Source organism: Capricornis sumatraensis, chromosome 3 (genome assembly GCF_032405125.1).
Source record: "Capricornis sumatraensis isolate serow.1 chromosome 3, serow.2, whole genome shotgun sequence".
NCBI lineage: Eukaryota > Metazoa > Chordata > Mammalia > Artiodactyla > Bovidae > Capricornis > Capricornis sumatraensis.
The window spans coordinates 41628977-41641850 of NC_091071.1; the positions used below are offsets into that span (position 1 = coordinate 41628977).

The 12874-nt window shown below is 50.2% G+C and overlaps 1 protein-coding gene across 3 annotated transcripts in view; it reads left to right on the top strand.

The window, feature by feature from the left end:
• LMF1 (lipase maturation factor 1) overlaps nt 1-455 on the top strand; it is a 52315-nt gene extending 51860 nt beyond the window's left edge. For all 3 annotated transcript variants that reach the window (XM_068968244.1, XM_068968245.1, XM_068968246.1), the window contains one exon: nt 261-455. In XM_068968244.1, the coding sequence (XP_068824345.1) occupies nt 261-435 (175 nt within the window). In that variant the 3' untranslated portion in view covers nt 436-455. The remainder of the gene's footprint in view (nt 1-260) is intronic.
• The last annotated feature ends 12419 nt before the right edge of the window (nt 456-12874 follow it).

Consider the following 12874-nt stretch of genomic DNA (forward strand, 5'->3'; position numbering starts at 1 on the left):
CTTCTCCCCTAAATGCAGAGCTCTGCCCTGGGGGCCAGCCCGGCCCAGAACCAGGCCTGAACACAACAGTCCCGAGGCCCCACGCAGCCACTGAGGACCGCGGGCTCAGTCTGCGGGCCCTGAGGCTTGGCCCTTCTGCTCCCGAGCCCCCCTGCCCGCCATCACAGGCCGGGCCTCTGGCTGCTCCTGGCCAGGCACAGCCCAGCTCTGCACCCAGGGCTGTCCAGGGGCTGAGGCTGCCCGCTGCCCTCACCTTGCAGGTGGGTCCGAGGAGAGCACTACAGGTACAAGTTCAGCCGCCCCGGGGGCAGGCACGCGGCCGAGGGCAAGTGGTGGATCCGCAGGCGGCTTGGCCCCTACTTCCCGCCGCTCAGCCGCCAGGACCTGAGGGGCTACTTCACGTCCCGGGAGTGGCCGTACCCGGAACCCGAGTAGAGGTGGGCAGGGCTCATGGCAGGAAATAAAGCAGGAAGACAGCGGCTGGCTGCTCTGAGTGAGGGGTCTCCGTCCACAAGGACATGCGGGAAACAGGGCTGGAGAGGAGGGGCTGCTGGCCCGGGTGGGGTCCACGCTTCCTCATCTGCCTGGGCCCCACGTCGCTGCTCACCGGGTGTCCTGAGGCGCCCGCCCTGGCCACGCTCTCGGTCAGCAGGCCCCGGACACTGGCGTCCCAGTGCTGCCCGCACGGCCTCTGCCCCCCGCCGTGCCCGCAGCACCCACTCTGGGTCCTTGGCACTGGCGGGCTGGTCCTCAGCCCAGCGTGCCGTGTGCCAGTGTGGCTGGGAGAGAACCTCACCTCTCCTCTCTCCTCCCGAGTGGGTCCCCACTGCACGCAGGAGGTGCCTGGGTGGGAGAAGCCGGGCCTCCCCTCAGAGCCCACACACCCCTGCACCCACTCTCCCCTGCAGTGACCAACGCCCAGGGGTGTGGACAGGGCCTCTGTCCTCCTTGGGTGGGCTACCCCCACCAACCCTGATCAAGGTCCTCTCCCTACATGTGACCACGCTCCCCATCTCACACTGGAGCCTCCTGCTCCCTGACCCTAATCTGGGAGGGCGTCACAGCAGAGCGGTCAGCCCCGGCCTGGGCGCTGGGGTGTGGGGTCCCCAGGGCAGCCATTCTGTGGCCTGCTTGCTTCAGGTGGAACTGGATTAATGGTGTGCTGCTTGGCAACCCTCCTGGGCTGCAGCCCAGAACCTCCACAGCCTGACGTCAGCAGTGAGTGGACACCTGCCCCCCAGCCATCCACGGCGCCTTGCCGCAACGCGGAGGGTCCCTGCGAGAACAAGCTGGTCTAGGCCAGGAGGCCAGACTGAGGTGGGCACAAGCGTGAGTCTGTGCAGAGCCCCCCCGCCCGCCTGGGGGCCGGCCGGCCCAGGTGCCAACAGAGAGGCCGTGTTCTGCTCGCAGGCAAACAGGCGCCCTGTGTCTACCACGGGACAGACGGGGCCTCAGACATGGAGCCTGGAGCCAGCACGTCTGCCCACGATGGCCGCATGGAGCTACCGCTGGCCCGCCGTGCCTGGGCCCTTCCTGGGGGCCTGTCCTGGGCACCCTGCCAGTGGGTGGGAGCACCAGGGGTGCCCCTGTGGGGCCCAGGACGGGCAGGGGCCTTGAAGAGACACTGTGTCTTAGCTTGGGGTGGCCCCCTGGCCCCAGAACCACAGGTGGCCTCCTTGCCAGGAGACATGGTGGGTCCCTGCCCTGCCAGCCCTGCCCACCACACTCTGGGCTCAGCGCCACCCAGAGATCAGACCTGGGAGGCCACAGGACTCGGCACCCCTGGTGTGGGCTCTTCTCTTGGCCTCGGTCCAGCCATGCTGGTCCCAAGACTCCTGGGACCTCTTAGGACACACGCGGATGGTGATGCTCAGACCTGCAGGCTGGGCGGAGCCGTGGGCGGAGCCATGGACAGGAGTGACAGCAGGAAGGTGGCCCAGGAACCCGGTGGCATCCTCTCGCCCCAGGGGACGTCCCAGGTGCAGTCAGGGTGGGTACGTGGCCCACTAACAAATCAAGGGCCCCATCAGACCTGCCCATGCCTCCAGAGGCTCGGGTCCCTGAGGGGCCCGCACTGGTCAGAAGCGGCCCCACCCCGACCTTCAGAGCCTGTCCTGAGACCCACACCCTCCTCTCGAGGACAGTCAGACCCCACCCTCCTGCAGAGCCCTCCCATGGCCTACCTCACTGAGCCTGAACCTGGGGTCTCCACCCATCACCTTGCCCCTCCCCTGTGTCCTCTCACCCTGCTCGCCCACCAGCCACGTGGGGCCACAGGGCCTTTGCACTGGGAGCTCGCGGTGCTCACGATCCTCAGGGCCACCTCTCCTGCCTTTGCTCGACCCCAGCTGCTCCTGGTCACACATGGGTTGGCGGGGGCTCACATTGGCCCCCCAGTGCTGGATACACTATTGACCTGATGCAAGAGAAAGGCCCAGACACACGTGTCTGCTCCAACTCAGGCTGCCTCTGTCCAGTGTCAGGACAGTCAGCTGTTGGTGGGGAGGTCGGCGGGGCAGGGACACGAGGTGGGGGCTTGGCTCACCCCTCCTGGGACAGGCGACTGAGTCCTGGGGGTCCTGGTGGGTGAGGATCCGCCCTTCTCAACAAGCTCAGATGCAGGTTGGGAACTGAATTTCTATCAGGCACAGGCTGCTGCACAGGGTCCTAGGTTCACCTTCTAAAATCAGGAGTCCACTCAAGGCAGGGGCAGAGGTATTCTCAGAACACAGGAAGGGGTGGCCTGCTCACAAGAGAGGTGAGCAGAGTGTGGCCCGGGCATTGACCCTCTAGGGGACTGGAAATTTAAGGTCAGTTCTTCCCACCCACTCTCTCGAGCTACCGCCTCATGGAAACCTCTGCCTGGCAGGCTGGCCCTCGCTGAGACCCCCACCCCATCTGGAGACTTCTCCCCTGCAGAGCGCTCTGCCCCTGTGGCTGCCACAGTCTGAATGGGGGTCTATGTGGTGACGGTCACAACGCCCGGGCCCACCCCCACACCTCCCCCCAACTCTCCCAACTCGAGGGCCCTGCACTCGGCCCTCTTGCTCCAGGAACACGACTTGGGCCTCCGGTCACCAAGCAGCAGCTAAGCTCAGGTGACCCACTGAGTCTGGCTGGTGGCTCAGCTGGGGGCCTGTCTCAGGGAGGACCCACGGCCTCCCTCTTGCTCAAGGATGGAGCAAAAGGCTCAGCACAGGTCCTGTCCCCGTGAGCAGGGTGTGTGAGAGCCTGCCTCCATCAAAGGGGCTCCGGGCGTCATCCCTTCGCCAGAAGGTCTCTCTCTCGGAGATGATAAAGCTGAGGTCAAGCCCACCCTCAGTCAGATCCAGCCCTCCTCTCCCCAGGCTTCCGCATCCACGCAGGGATGGCCTGACGTTCCATGCTCTTAGGCCTCCGGCTCTGGAGGGACAGGGTCGGCAAATACAGCCTGTGGCCCCACAGGGGCAGGACCATCTCCTGAGGCTGTCAGTTTTTAGAACGGCCCGTGGAGACGTGGAAGCCTGAGCGGCCCTGAGTGCCTGGCTACCTGTCTTGAGTGCCCCGCTCGAGGCCGCCCAGGGGCTGAGGCCTGCTCCCCGAGACGTTTGTTGGGGGCTGTTCTTGGCCTCCTCGTCCCTGTTCTCTCAGCTGCCGCTCTGGCTTCTCAAGTGAGCTGTCCTGCTCTCTGTCTCACCCGCACGCGTGCTCTTCCTTCCTGCCACCTTTTCCAGGACTGCCTTCCGTCTTCTCCTCGGGCTGCACGCTTACTGTCTTTCTTCCTGTTCCCCCCATTTCTAAGCACAGCTGAGGACCCTCACACAGTGGCTGTGCTTGCAGGGCTTTGTGAATTAGACCGTGGTCTCTTCTTAACACAGCAAACAGCAGAGGCAGGGACTGAGATGCTCACATACATGGACTGGGAAGGTAGCCTTTTACCTGAACTTTTATCAACCTGTTTGTCACTCCCAGCGCCCCTCACCCCCCACACCTCCAGCATGCTGGGTCAACACCCCTTTCAGAAGTGAACAGATTCTGGTATGAAGGACACTTGAATTCCAAGAAGGCTACTTGCGTCCCTCTGCTGAGAGGTTCCCTTGCTCAGCATCACGACAACCTGTCCCCAAGATCCACTCCCCCTCTATATCCTGCGGCCTGAGGACACCATGGACTTTTGCACTCAGGGACTCAGTTCCAAAGGTGGAACTCACATGTCAGAAAACTTAACGTTTAAAGTTCCTAAAATAATCAACAGAATTGACCAAACGGTAGCTTTTACTGACAAAAAGAGAAGATAACTAAAATCATAAAAGCTAAGTGGGACATGACTGCGTCACAGACATAAAAAGGACGGCGAGAGAAGAGCATGAACAAATGTGGCCAACAAGTCAGGTAACCCAGACGAGGCCAATTCCTGAAGACAAAACGCTCAAAGTGACTCAAGAAGAAAAAGGAAATTGAAGAGATGTCTTGCACGTAAGAAGATTGAATCAGTAATCAAAACTTCCTGCAGAGAAAAAGACTGAAGCAGATGGCTTTGTTACAGAATTCTCCCAAGAATTCAAAGAAAAGTTAACACAAATCCTTCCCAAGCTCTTTCCCAAAAAAGAAAAGGAGGGAACACTTCCTCACTCATCTTATGAGGGCAGTATTACCCTGGTAACAAAGGCAGACAAATACACCAGTATCCTTTATGAAGAAAGAAAATTCTGTTATCAGAATTATTTATAACAAAAATCCTCAACAAAATACTAGCAGAACAAGTCTATCAGCATATTAAGGGAATTATATGCTATGACTGAGTAGGATTTTTCCCAGAAATGCCAGAGTGGTTCAACGTAAGAAGATCAATCAGTGTAATACACCGCATTAACAGAATGTGGTGGTGGCGGTGGTTTAGTCATCGTGACGTGTCCGACTCTCGTGACCCCATGGACTGTAGCCCGCCAGGCTCCTCTGTCCATGAGATTCTCCAGGCAAGAATACTGGAGTGGACTGCCATTTCCTTCTCCAGTAACAGAATATAGGTGCAGAAAAAAAAAAATTCTTTCAATGGATAGAAGAAAGTTATTTGCTCCCATGATAAAACCACTCAGAAAACTAGGAAAAGAAGGGCATTTCCACACATAACAAACATTCATGAAAAAACCCACAGCTAATGTCATCCCCAGTGGTGAGAGACTGTAAACTTTAACACCAAGACCAGGACGCCCATTTGCTCCACTGATATTCAACACTGCACTGGAGATTGAGCCAGGGCAATTAGTCAAGAAAAATAATTAACAGGCTTTGAAATTGGAACGGAAGGAGTGAAACTATATTCACAGATGATATAATCTTATATATAGAAAAGTCCAGTGATCCACAAAAATACTACTGGAGCTAATAAGCTAATTCAGCAAAGATTCAGGGTGTGAGATCAATATGCAAAGATCAGATGTGTTTCTATACCTGCAATGAACAACCTGAAAAAGAAACTAAAGGAACAATACCACTTACAGTAGCATCCAAAAGGGTCAAATACCTGAGAATAAAGGTAACCAAGGAGGTGAACGACTTCTGCAATGAAAAGTACTAAAGTGAAAAGCATCTGTGTCCCTGGATTTGATGACTTAATTCTGTTAAGATGACAGTACTAATCAAGTATCTACTAAGTTGATGAATCTCTATCAAAATTCAATGGCCTGTTTTATAGAAATATACAGGTCAATCCTCAAGTCCACATGGAATTGCAAGGGCCCCAAATAATGACAACAACTTTGAAAAAGAAGAAAGTTGAAAGGCTCACACTTCCTGATTTTAAAACTTAATACAAAGTAATCAAAACTGGTAATAGCACAGAAGTAGACACATAGATCAACAGAATAGAAAGCAGAGCCTAGAGAATCCCACACAAATTTGGTCAAATGGTCTTTGACAGGGTGCCAAGACCATTCAGGGGAAAGAGGATAGTCTTTTCAAATGATGCTGGGAAAAATGGATCTAAATGATAAAGAATGAGGTTAGGCCCTTACCTCACACCATATTCAAAAATTAACTCAGGGGCTTTCCCTGGTGGCCTAGTGGCTAATAAGACTCTATGCTCCCAATGCAGGTGGCCCAGGTTCGATCGCTGGCTGGGAAACTAGATTTCACAGCAACTAAGTCCTCATGCGACAACTAAAGATCACATGTGCCGCAACTAAAACCCAGCGCAGCCAAATATTTCTTTTCTAAGTACCAGTACACACTGCAATGTGGATAAAACTTTCAGTTCAGTTCAATTGCTCAGTCATGTCCAATTCTGTGACCCCATGGACTGCAGCATGCCAGGCCTCCCTGTCCATCACCAGCGCCCGGAGTTTACACAAATTCATGTCCATCGAGTTGTTGATGCCATCCAACCATCTCATCCTCTGTCGTCCCATTCTCCTCCTGCCTTCAGTCTTTTCTAGCATCAGGGTCTTTTCCAATGAGTCAGTTCTTCGCATCAGGTGGCCAAAGTATTGGAGCTTCAGCTTCAGCATCAGTCCTTCCAATGAATATTCAGGACTGATTTCCTTTAGGATCGACTGGTTTGATCTCCTTCCAGTCCAAGGGACTCTCAAGAGTCTTCTCCAACTCCACAGTTCAAAAGCATCAATTCTTTGGCACTCGGCTTTCTTTATAGTCCAACTCCCTCATCCATACATGACTACTGAAAAAACCATAGCTTTGACTAGATGGGCCTTTGTCGACTAAGTAATGGCTCTGCTTTTTAATGTGCTGTCTAGGTGGGTCATAGCTTTTCTGTGAAAACATTATGCCCAGTAAAATAAGCCAGACAAAAGTATCACCTGTTATATGATTTCTTTTATAGAAATATCTAGAACAGGTAAATATAAGGCTAGAAAGCTGACTAGTGGTTGCCAGAGGAGAAAATGGTGGCGGGGGGCAACTGCTAATGGTTCAAGGCTTCTTTCTGAGGTAATAAAATACTTTGAAACTAGATAGAGATGATAACTGCATGACACTGATATACTAAATGTCACTGAATGTTCACTGCAAAATGATTAATCTTAATGTCAATTTCATCTCTATTTTTGTAAAGAAAACGAAAAAGAAAACCTTGTAAGTGTCCTGAGACCCTGCCCCAGGGGTTGGGAGACCTCACACTGCCATGTGTGTGGGGCACATGGCACAAAAGGGTGAGGGAGGGCAGGTTAAGTGCTTTGTCCCTTTACTGCTGTGCGCACAGGCCTGGATTCACTCAGGCTGAAACATGTGGCTGTGGTTGGCGGGTGGGATGGAAGGTGGGTGTCCAGAATCAGCCTGTGACCACACTTGGGCACTGATGGTCTTGGAAAGACAGTCACACACGTGACTACCAATTAGCTGAGGAAAGACAAGCAAATGATAAGGGCAGTCATAGCTGCACAATGCCAGGCCAAGGAAAGGCGGGCAAACAGAAGGGCAGTCGTGGCTATGCGGTGCTGGTGATTCTTAAACCTGTGTCTGCTGAGGCCACCGACCCCCTCTTCCCCACTCAGGTGAGATTCTTAGCAAGGCCTCGGGGCGGAGCACAGCTGGCGTCCTCTGCCCGCTCTCTGCAGGTGTGTGGCCCCCTCATCCACGGGGACTGATCTGACGGGGGAGCAGCAGCTGACCCTGCAGCCTCCAGGCTGTGTGGTTCACCGTTCCAGGGGTCACACCTGCTCAGGGGTTCGCATGGTCCACATGATATCATACATCCTGGGACCTCGTGGTCTCAGCCCACGCTGCTCTAAACTGCCTTGACATCTTTAGCACATCCCTCACAACAGGTTGAAGCTTCTTGTTCTAACACAGGCAGACTTGTCTCATCGCACTTCACAGACATTGGTGCTTTTTACGAATTGAAACAACCCGGCATCTAGCCTGTTGGCATCATCTCTCAAGAGCATTTTGTCAGGCCAGGCCTCCATGTCACATTTTAGTAGTAATATTTACTTAATATTAATTAAATATTAATTTCGTTCTCAATAATAATTAAAGTGTTTGAATATTGCATTTGTTATGGTGATGTGTGATCAGCGATCTTTGATGTCACTACTGTTAATTGTTTTGAGACCACAACCTGTACCTTTATGAGACTGTGAACCTAACGGATCAACATTTGTTTCTGACCTGCCATCCTCCCAGCTCTCTTTCTCCCTGTTCCCCGAGATACAACAATACTGAAGTTAGGCCAATTAATCAGTCACCGTACAGTGGCCACTGAAGTGTTCAAGTGCAAGGAAGAGTTGCACATCTCTCACTTTAAAGCAAAAGCTAAAGATGACTGGACCAAAGGAAGGCTGGGTGCTGAAGAATTGACACTTTTGAATTATGGTGCTGAAGAAGACTCCCGAGAGTCCTTTGGATGCAAGGAGATCAAACCAGTAAATCCTAAAGGAAGTCAACCCTGAATATTCATTGGAAGGACTGATGCTGAAGCTAAAGTTTTTTCCAATATTTTGGCCACCTGATGCAAAGAGCCAACTCACTGGGAAAGACGGGGCAGGAGGAGAAGGGGACAACAGAGGATGAGATGGTTGGGTGAAATTACCAACTCAGTAGACATGAGTTTGTGCAAACTCAGGGAGATAGTAAAGGACAGGGAAGCTTGGCGTGCAGTCCATGGGGTTGCAAAGAGTCGAACATGACTTAGTGACTGAACAATAACAAAGATGATTAAATTTAGTGAGGAAGACAAGTCAAAAGTCAAAACAGGCCAAAAGCTAGGCCTCTTGCACCAAATAGCCAAGTTGTGAAGACAAAAAGTTCTTGAAGGAAATTAAAAGTGCTTCTTCGGTGAACACATGAATGATAAGAAAGTCAGCCTTATTGCTGATGTGGAGAAAGTTTTAGTCTAGATTGAAAATCTGACCAGCCAGAACATTCCCTTAAACGAAAGCCTCATGCAGAGCAAAGCCCTAACTCTCTTCAATTCTGTGAAGGCTGAGAGAGGGGAGGAAGGCGCAGAAGGAAAGCCTGAGGCTGGCAGAGGTAGGTTCATGAGGCTGAAGGAAAGAAGCTGCCTCCATGACAAAAAAAAAGTACAAGGTGAAGCAGCAAGTGCTAATGTGGGCACTCAGCATGGTATCCAGAAGACCTAGCTGAGCCAATTAATGAAGCTGGCTACACCAAATAACAGATTTTTCAATGCAGGCAAGACAGCCTTCTATTAGAAGAAGCCACCTAGGACTCTTAGAGCCAGAGAGCAGTCAGGGCCTGGCCTCAAAGCACAGGCTGACTCTCTTGTCAGAGGCTAGGGCAGCTGGTGCGTTTGAGTTGAAGCAAATGCTCACTGACCATCTGAAAATCCTAGAGCCCTTAAGAATTATGTGAAATCTACCCTCCTGCGCTCCATAAATGGAGCCACAAAATCTGGATGGCAGCACATCTGTTTACAACATGGTTTACTGAGTATTATAAGCCCACTGTTGACACCTACTGCTCAGGGAAAAAAATTCCAGTTCCTTTCAAAATATTAATATTACTGCTCACTGACAATGCACCTGGTCCCCCAAGAACTCTGATGGAGATGAACAATGAGATTAATGTTATTTTCATGCCTGCTAACACAACATACATTTTGCAGCCCAAGGATCAAAGATAAGTCATTAATTAAGAAACACATGTCCTAAGGCAGTGATACCTTGGATGGACCCAGGCAAAGTCACTGACAACCTTCTGAAAACCATCCTAGATGCCATTAAGAACTTTTGTGACTCAGGACTCATCGACACTAAAAGGAGTTTGGAAGAGGCTGACTCCAACCCCCATGGATGGCTTTGAGGGGTTCAAGACTTTAGTGGAGGAAGGAATTTCTGATGTGGCAGAAACAGCAAGAGAACTAGAAGTGGAGCCTAAAGTTGTCACTGAGTTGCTTCAATCTCCTGACAGAATTTTTAATGAATGAGGAGTTGCTGCTAATGGATGAGCAAAGAAAGTGGCTTCTTGAGATGGAATCAGCTCCAGTGAAGATGCTGTGAATATTGTTGAAATGGAAACAAAAACTTTAAAATATTACATGAACTTAGTTGATAAAGCAGCAGCAGGGCTGGGGAGGACTGACTCCAGTTTTTAAAGAAGTTCAGCTATGGGGTAGCAAAGAGTCAGACACGACTGAGCAACCAAACAACTATGGGCACACTGCTATCAGTGCCCCTGCCTACTGCAGAGAACTCACTCACAAAGGAAGAGTCAGTCAGTGTGCCAAACATCAGCATCTGCTTTTAAGAAACTGTCACAGCCACCAGCTTTCAGCAACCGCCACCCTGCTCAGTCAGCAGATATCAACATCAAGGCAACTCACTGAAGGCTCAGATGATGACTAGAGTTTTTAAATGGAAGGTGTGCATGTACACTGCTCTTTAAACAAAAGGCTATTGCACACTTAATAGACAACAGCACAGTGTAAAGGTAACTTTTGTATGCACTGGGAAACAAAGAAAGTCATATGACTTCGTTATTGCACTAAAACTTCCTGCTGTATGCTGGAACCAAACCCATGGTGTCTCTAAGTTGTGTCTGTAGTTTACATGCAAATAGTGAATGGTGTTCTTTCTTTTCTACCCACCTGAAGCTTTTGTTTTCTTTTTTATTCATTTATTTTGGCTGCACAGTGTGTGGGATTTTAGTTCAGCCCTAACTATGGTTTTTCCAATAGTCATGGTTGAACCATAAAGAAGACTGAGCGCCAAAGAATTGATGCTTTTCACTGTGGTGATGGAGAAGACTCTTGAGAATCCCTTGGACTGCAAGGAGGTCAAATCAGTCAATCCTAAAGGAAATTAGCCCTGAATATTCATTGGAAGGACTGATGCTGAAGCTCCAATACTTTGGCCACCTGATGCAAAGAGCCAACTCAGTAGAAAAGACCCTGATGTGGGGAAAGATCGAAGGCAGGAAGAAAGGGGACGACAGAGGATTCGATGGTTGGCTGGCATCACCGACTCAACAGAACAAGCTTTGAACAAGCTCTGGGAGATGGTGAAGGACAGGGAAGCCTGGCATGCTGCAGTCCATGAGGGTCGCAAAAAGTCAGACACGACTGATCAACTGAACAACAACCACAGACCAGGGATCAAACTCAGGCCCTTGGTGGTGACAGCGCCAAGTCCTAACTGCTGGACTGCCAGGCAATTCTCTCTTTCTTGTCTTCTTGCACTAGCTTCCAGGTTGAGGCCCACTATCTCTCTATGATATCTTTTTTCTAACCGAAAAGTTGTCCCTTTAAAATCTCGCTACAGTGAGTTGTTCTACTGCAAAAACCCTCTGGCTCAAACCATGCAAAAATGCTGGAGGACAAAAACTCAAATTTTGTATCTGAACTCACACACACAAAATTCAGTACAAGAGGAGGTGAAAGGCAGAAAAGTGTACCCCAGGCTGCAGGCAAGAGGCACCTAGTCCTGATGACATGGGGACTCCCACCAAAGACCTCTTCATAAAACAAAAACCCTTTCAGGACCAAACATTAGAGAACAAAATCACTGAAACCCACTCTGGTTCCTTGAAAATATCAGTGAAAGGAGACTTCCCTGGTGATCCAGTGGTTAAGAATCCACCTGCCGGTGTAGGGAACACAGGTTCGATCCCCAGTCCTGGAATACTCCGCATGCCATGGAACAACTAAGCCCTTGAGCAACAGCTATGGAGCCCATGTGCCCTAAAGCCTGGGCTCCGCAATGAGAGAAGCCACTGCAACGGGAAGCCCATGCACCACAGAGAGCACCCCCCACTGCAACCAGAGAAAGTCCACCCACAGCAGCAAAGACCAGGGCAGTCAAAAGTGATAAACATTTTCGAAAAGAAATGAGTATCTTTGCTTTTTAAAAAGCTTAAAAATGTATCAGTAAAAGGGATACACTTCTAGCCACAATGAACAAGCAAAAAAGGAGACAAAACACAAATTACAACATCAAGAAGAAAAAGGGGGACATCACTACAGATCCTATAGACACTGAAAGGATAAGAAGAGAAGATTGTGAATTTTATTCCAATAGACTTTACATGCCAGTTGACGTGAAAAAGAATTCCATGAAAGTGCACGTTACTAAAACTGACTCACAAAGAAAGAGAAAACCCTAACAGTTCCATAACAATTTAAAAAAAATGAATTCTTAATTTAAAATCTTCTCACAAAAGTTCAGACCAAGATGGCCTGATTAGTATGTTCTATCCAACATTTAATGAAAAAAATATCATCCTACACAAACTTTCATAAAATAGAGGAAGAGGAAACACACACTACTGGTCAGAATATAAAAACGTACAACCACATGAAAAACAGTTTGGCATTCTGAAAAAACATTAAACATGTACTACCATACGGCCCAGCCATTCCTCTCCTAGGTATGAAAACACAGAGACCTGTAAGCAGGTCCTTAGCAGACTTACTCATAATAACCACAGAGCTGGGAGCAGCCCAGGAGTCCATCGGTAGGCAAGCGGATGACCCCATAGTGCCGTAAACACACAACAAATAATTCTTAGCAATAAACGGATCAAATTATTGCTACAAACTTGAACCTCGAAAACATGCTGAGCTAATACACACTGGAATACACAAAGGAATACACACTGTATAATTCGATGTATACAGGGCTATCAGGTCAGTCGCTCAGTCATGCCTGACTCTCTGTGACCCCATGGACTGCAGCATGTCAGGCTTCCCTGTCCATCACCAACTCACAAAGCTTCCTCAAACTCACGTCCATCAAGTCGGTGATGCCATCCAACCATCTCATCCTCTGTCATCCCCTTATACAGGGCTATAGGGAGGGAAAGAGTCTCAACTACAGGGACAGAGAACAGGTCAGGGGTTAACCCCAGGGGGCGGGTTGGGGAGGGGCTGACTGGGAAGTGAAACAAGGGAGTATTTACAAGAGCTGGAAATGTTCTGTCTTAA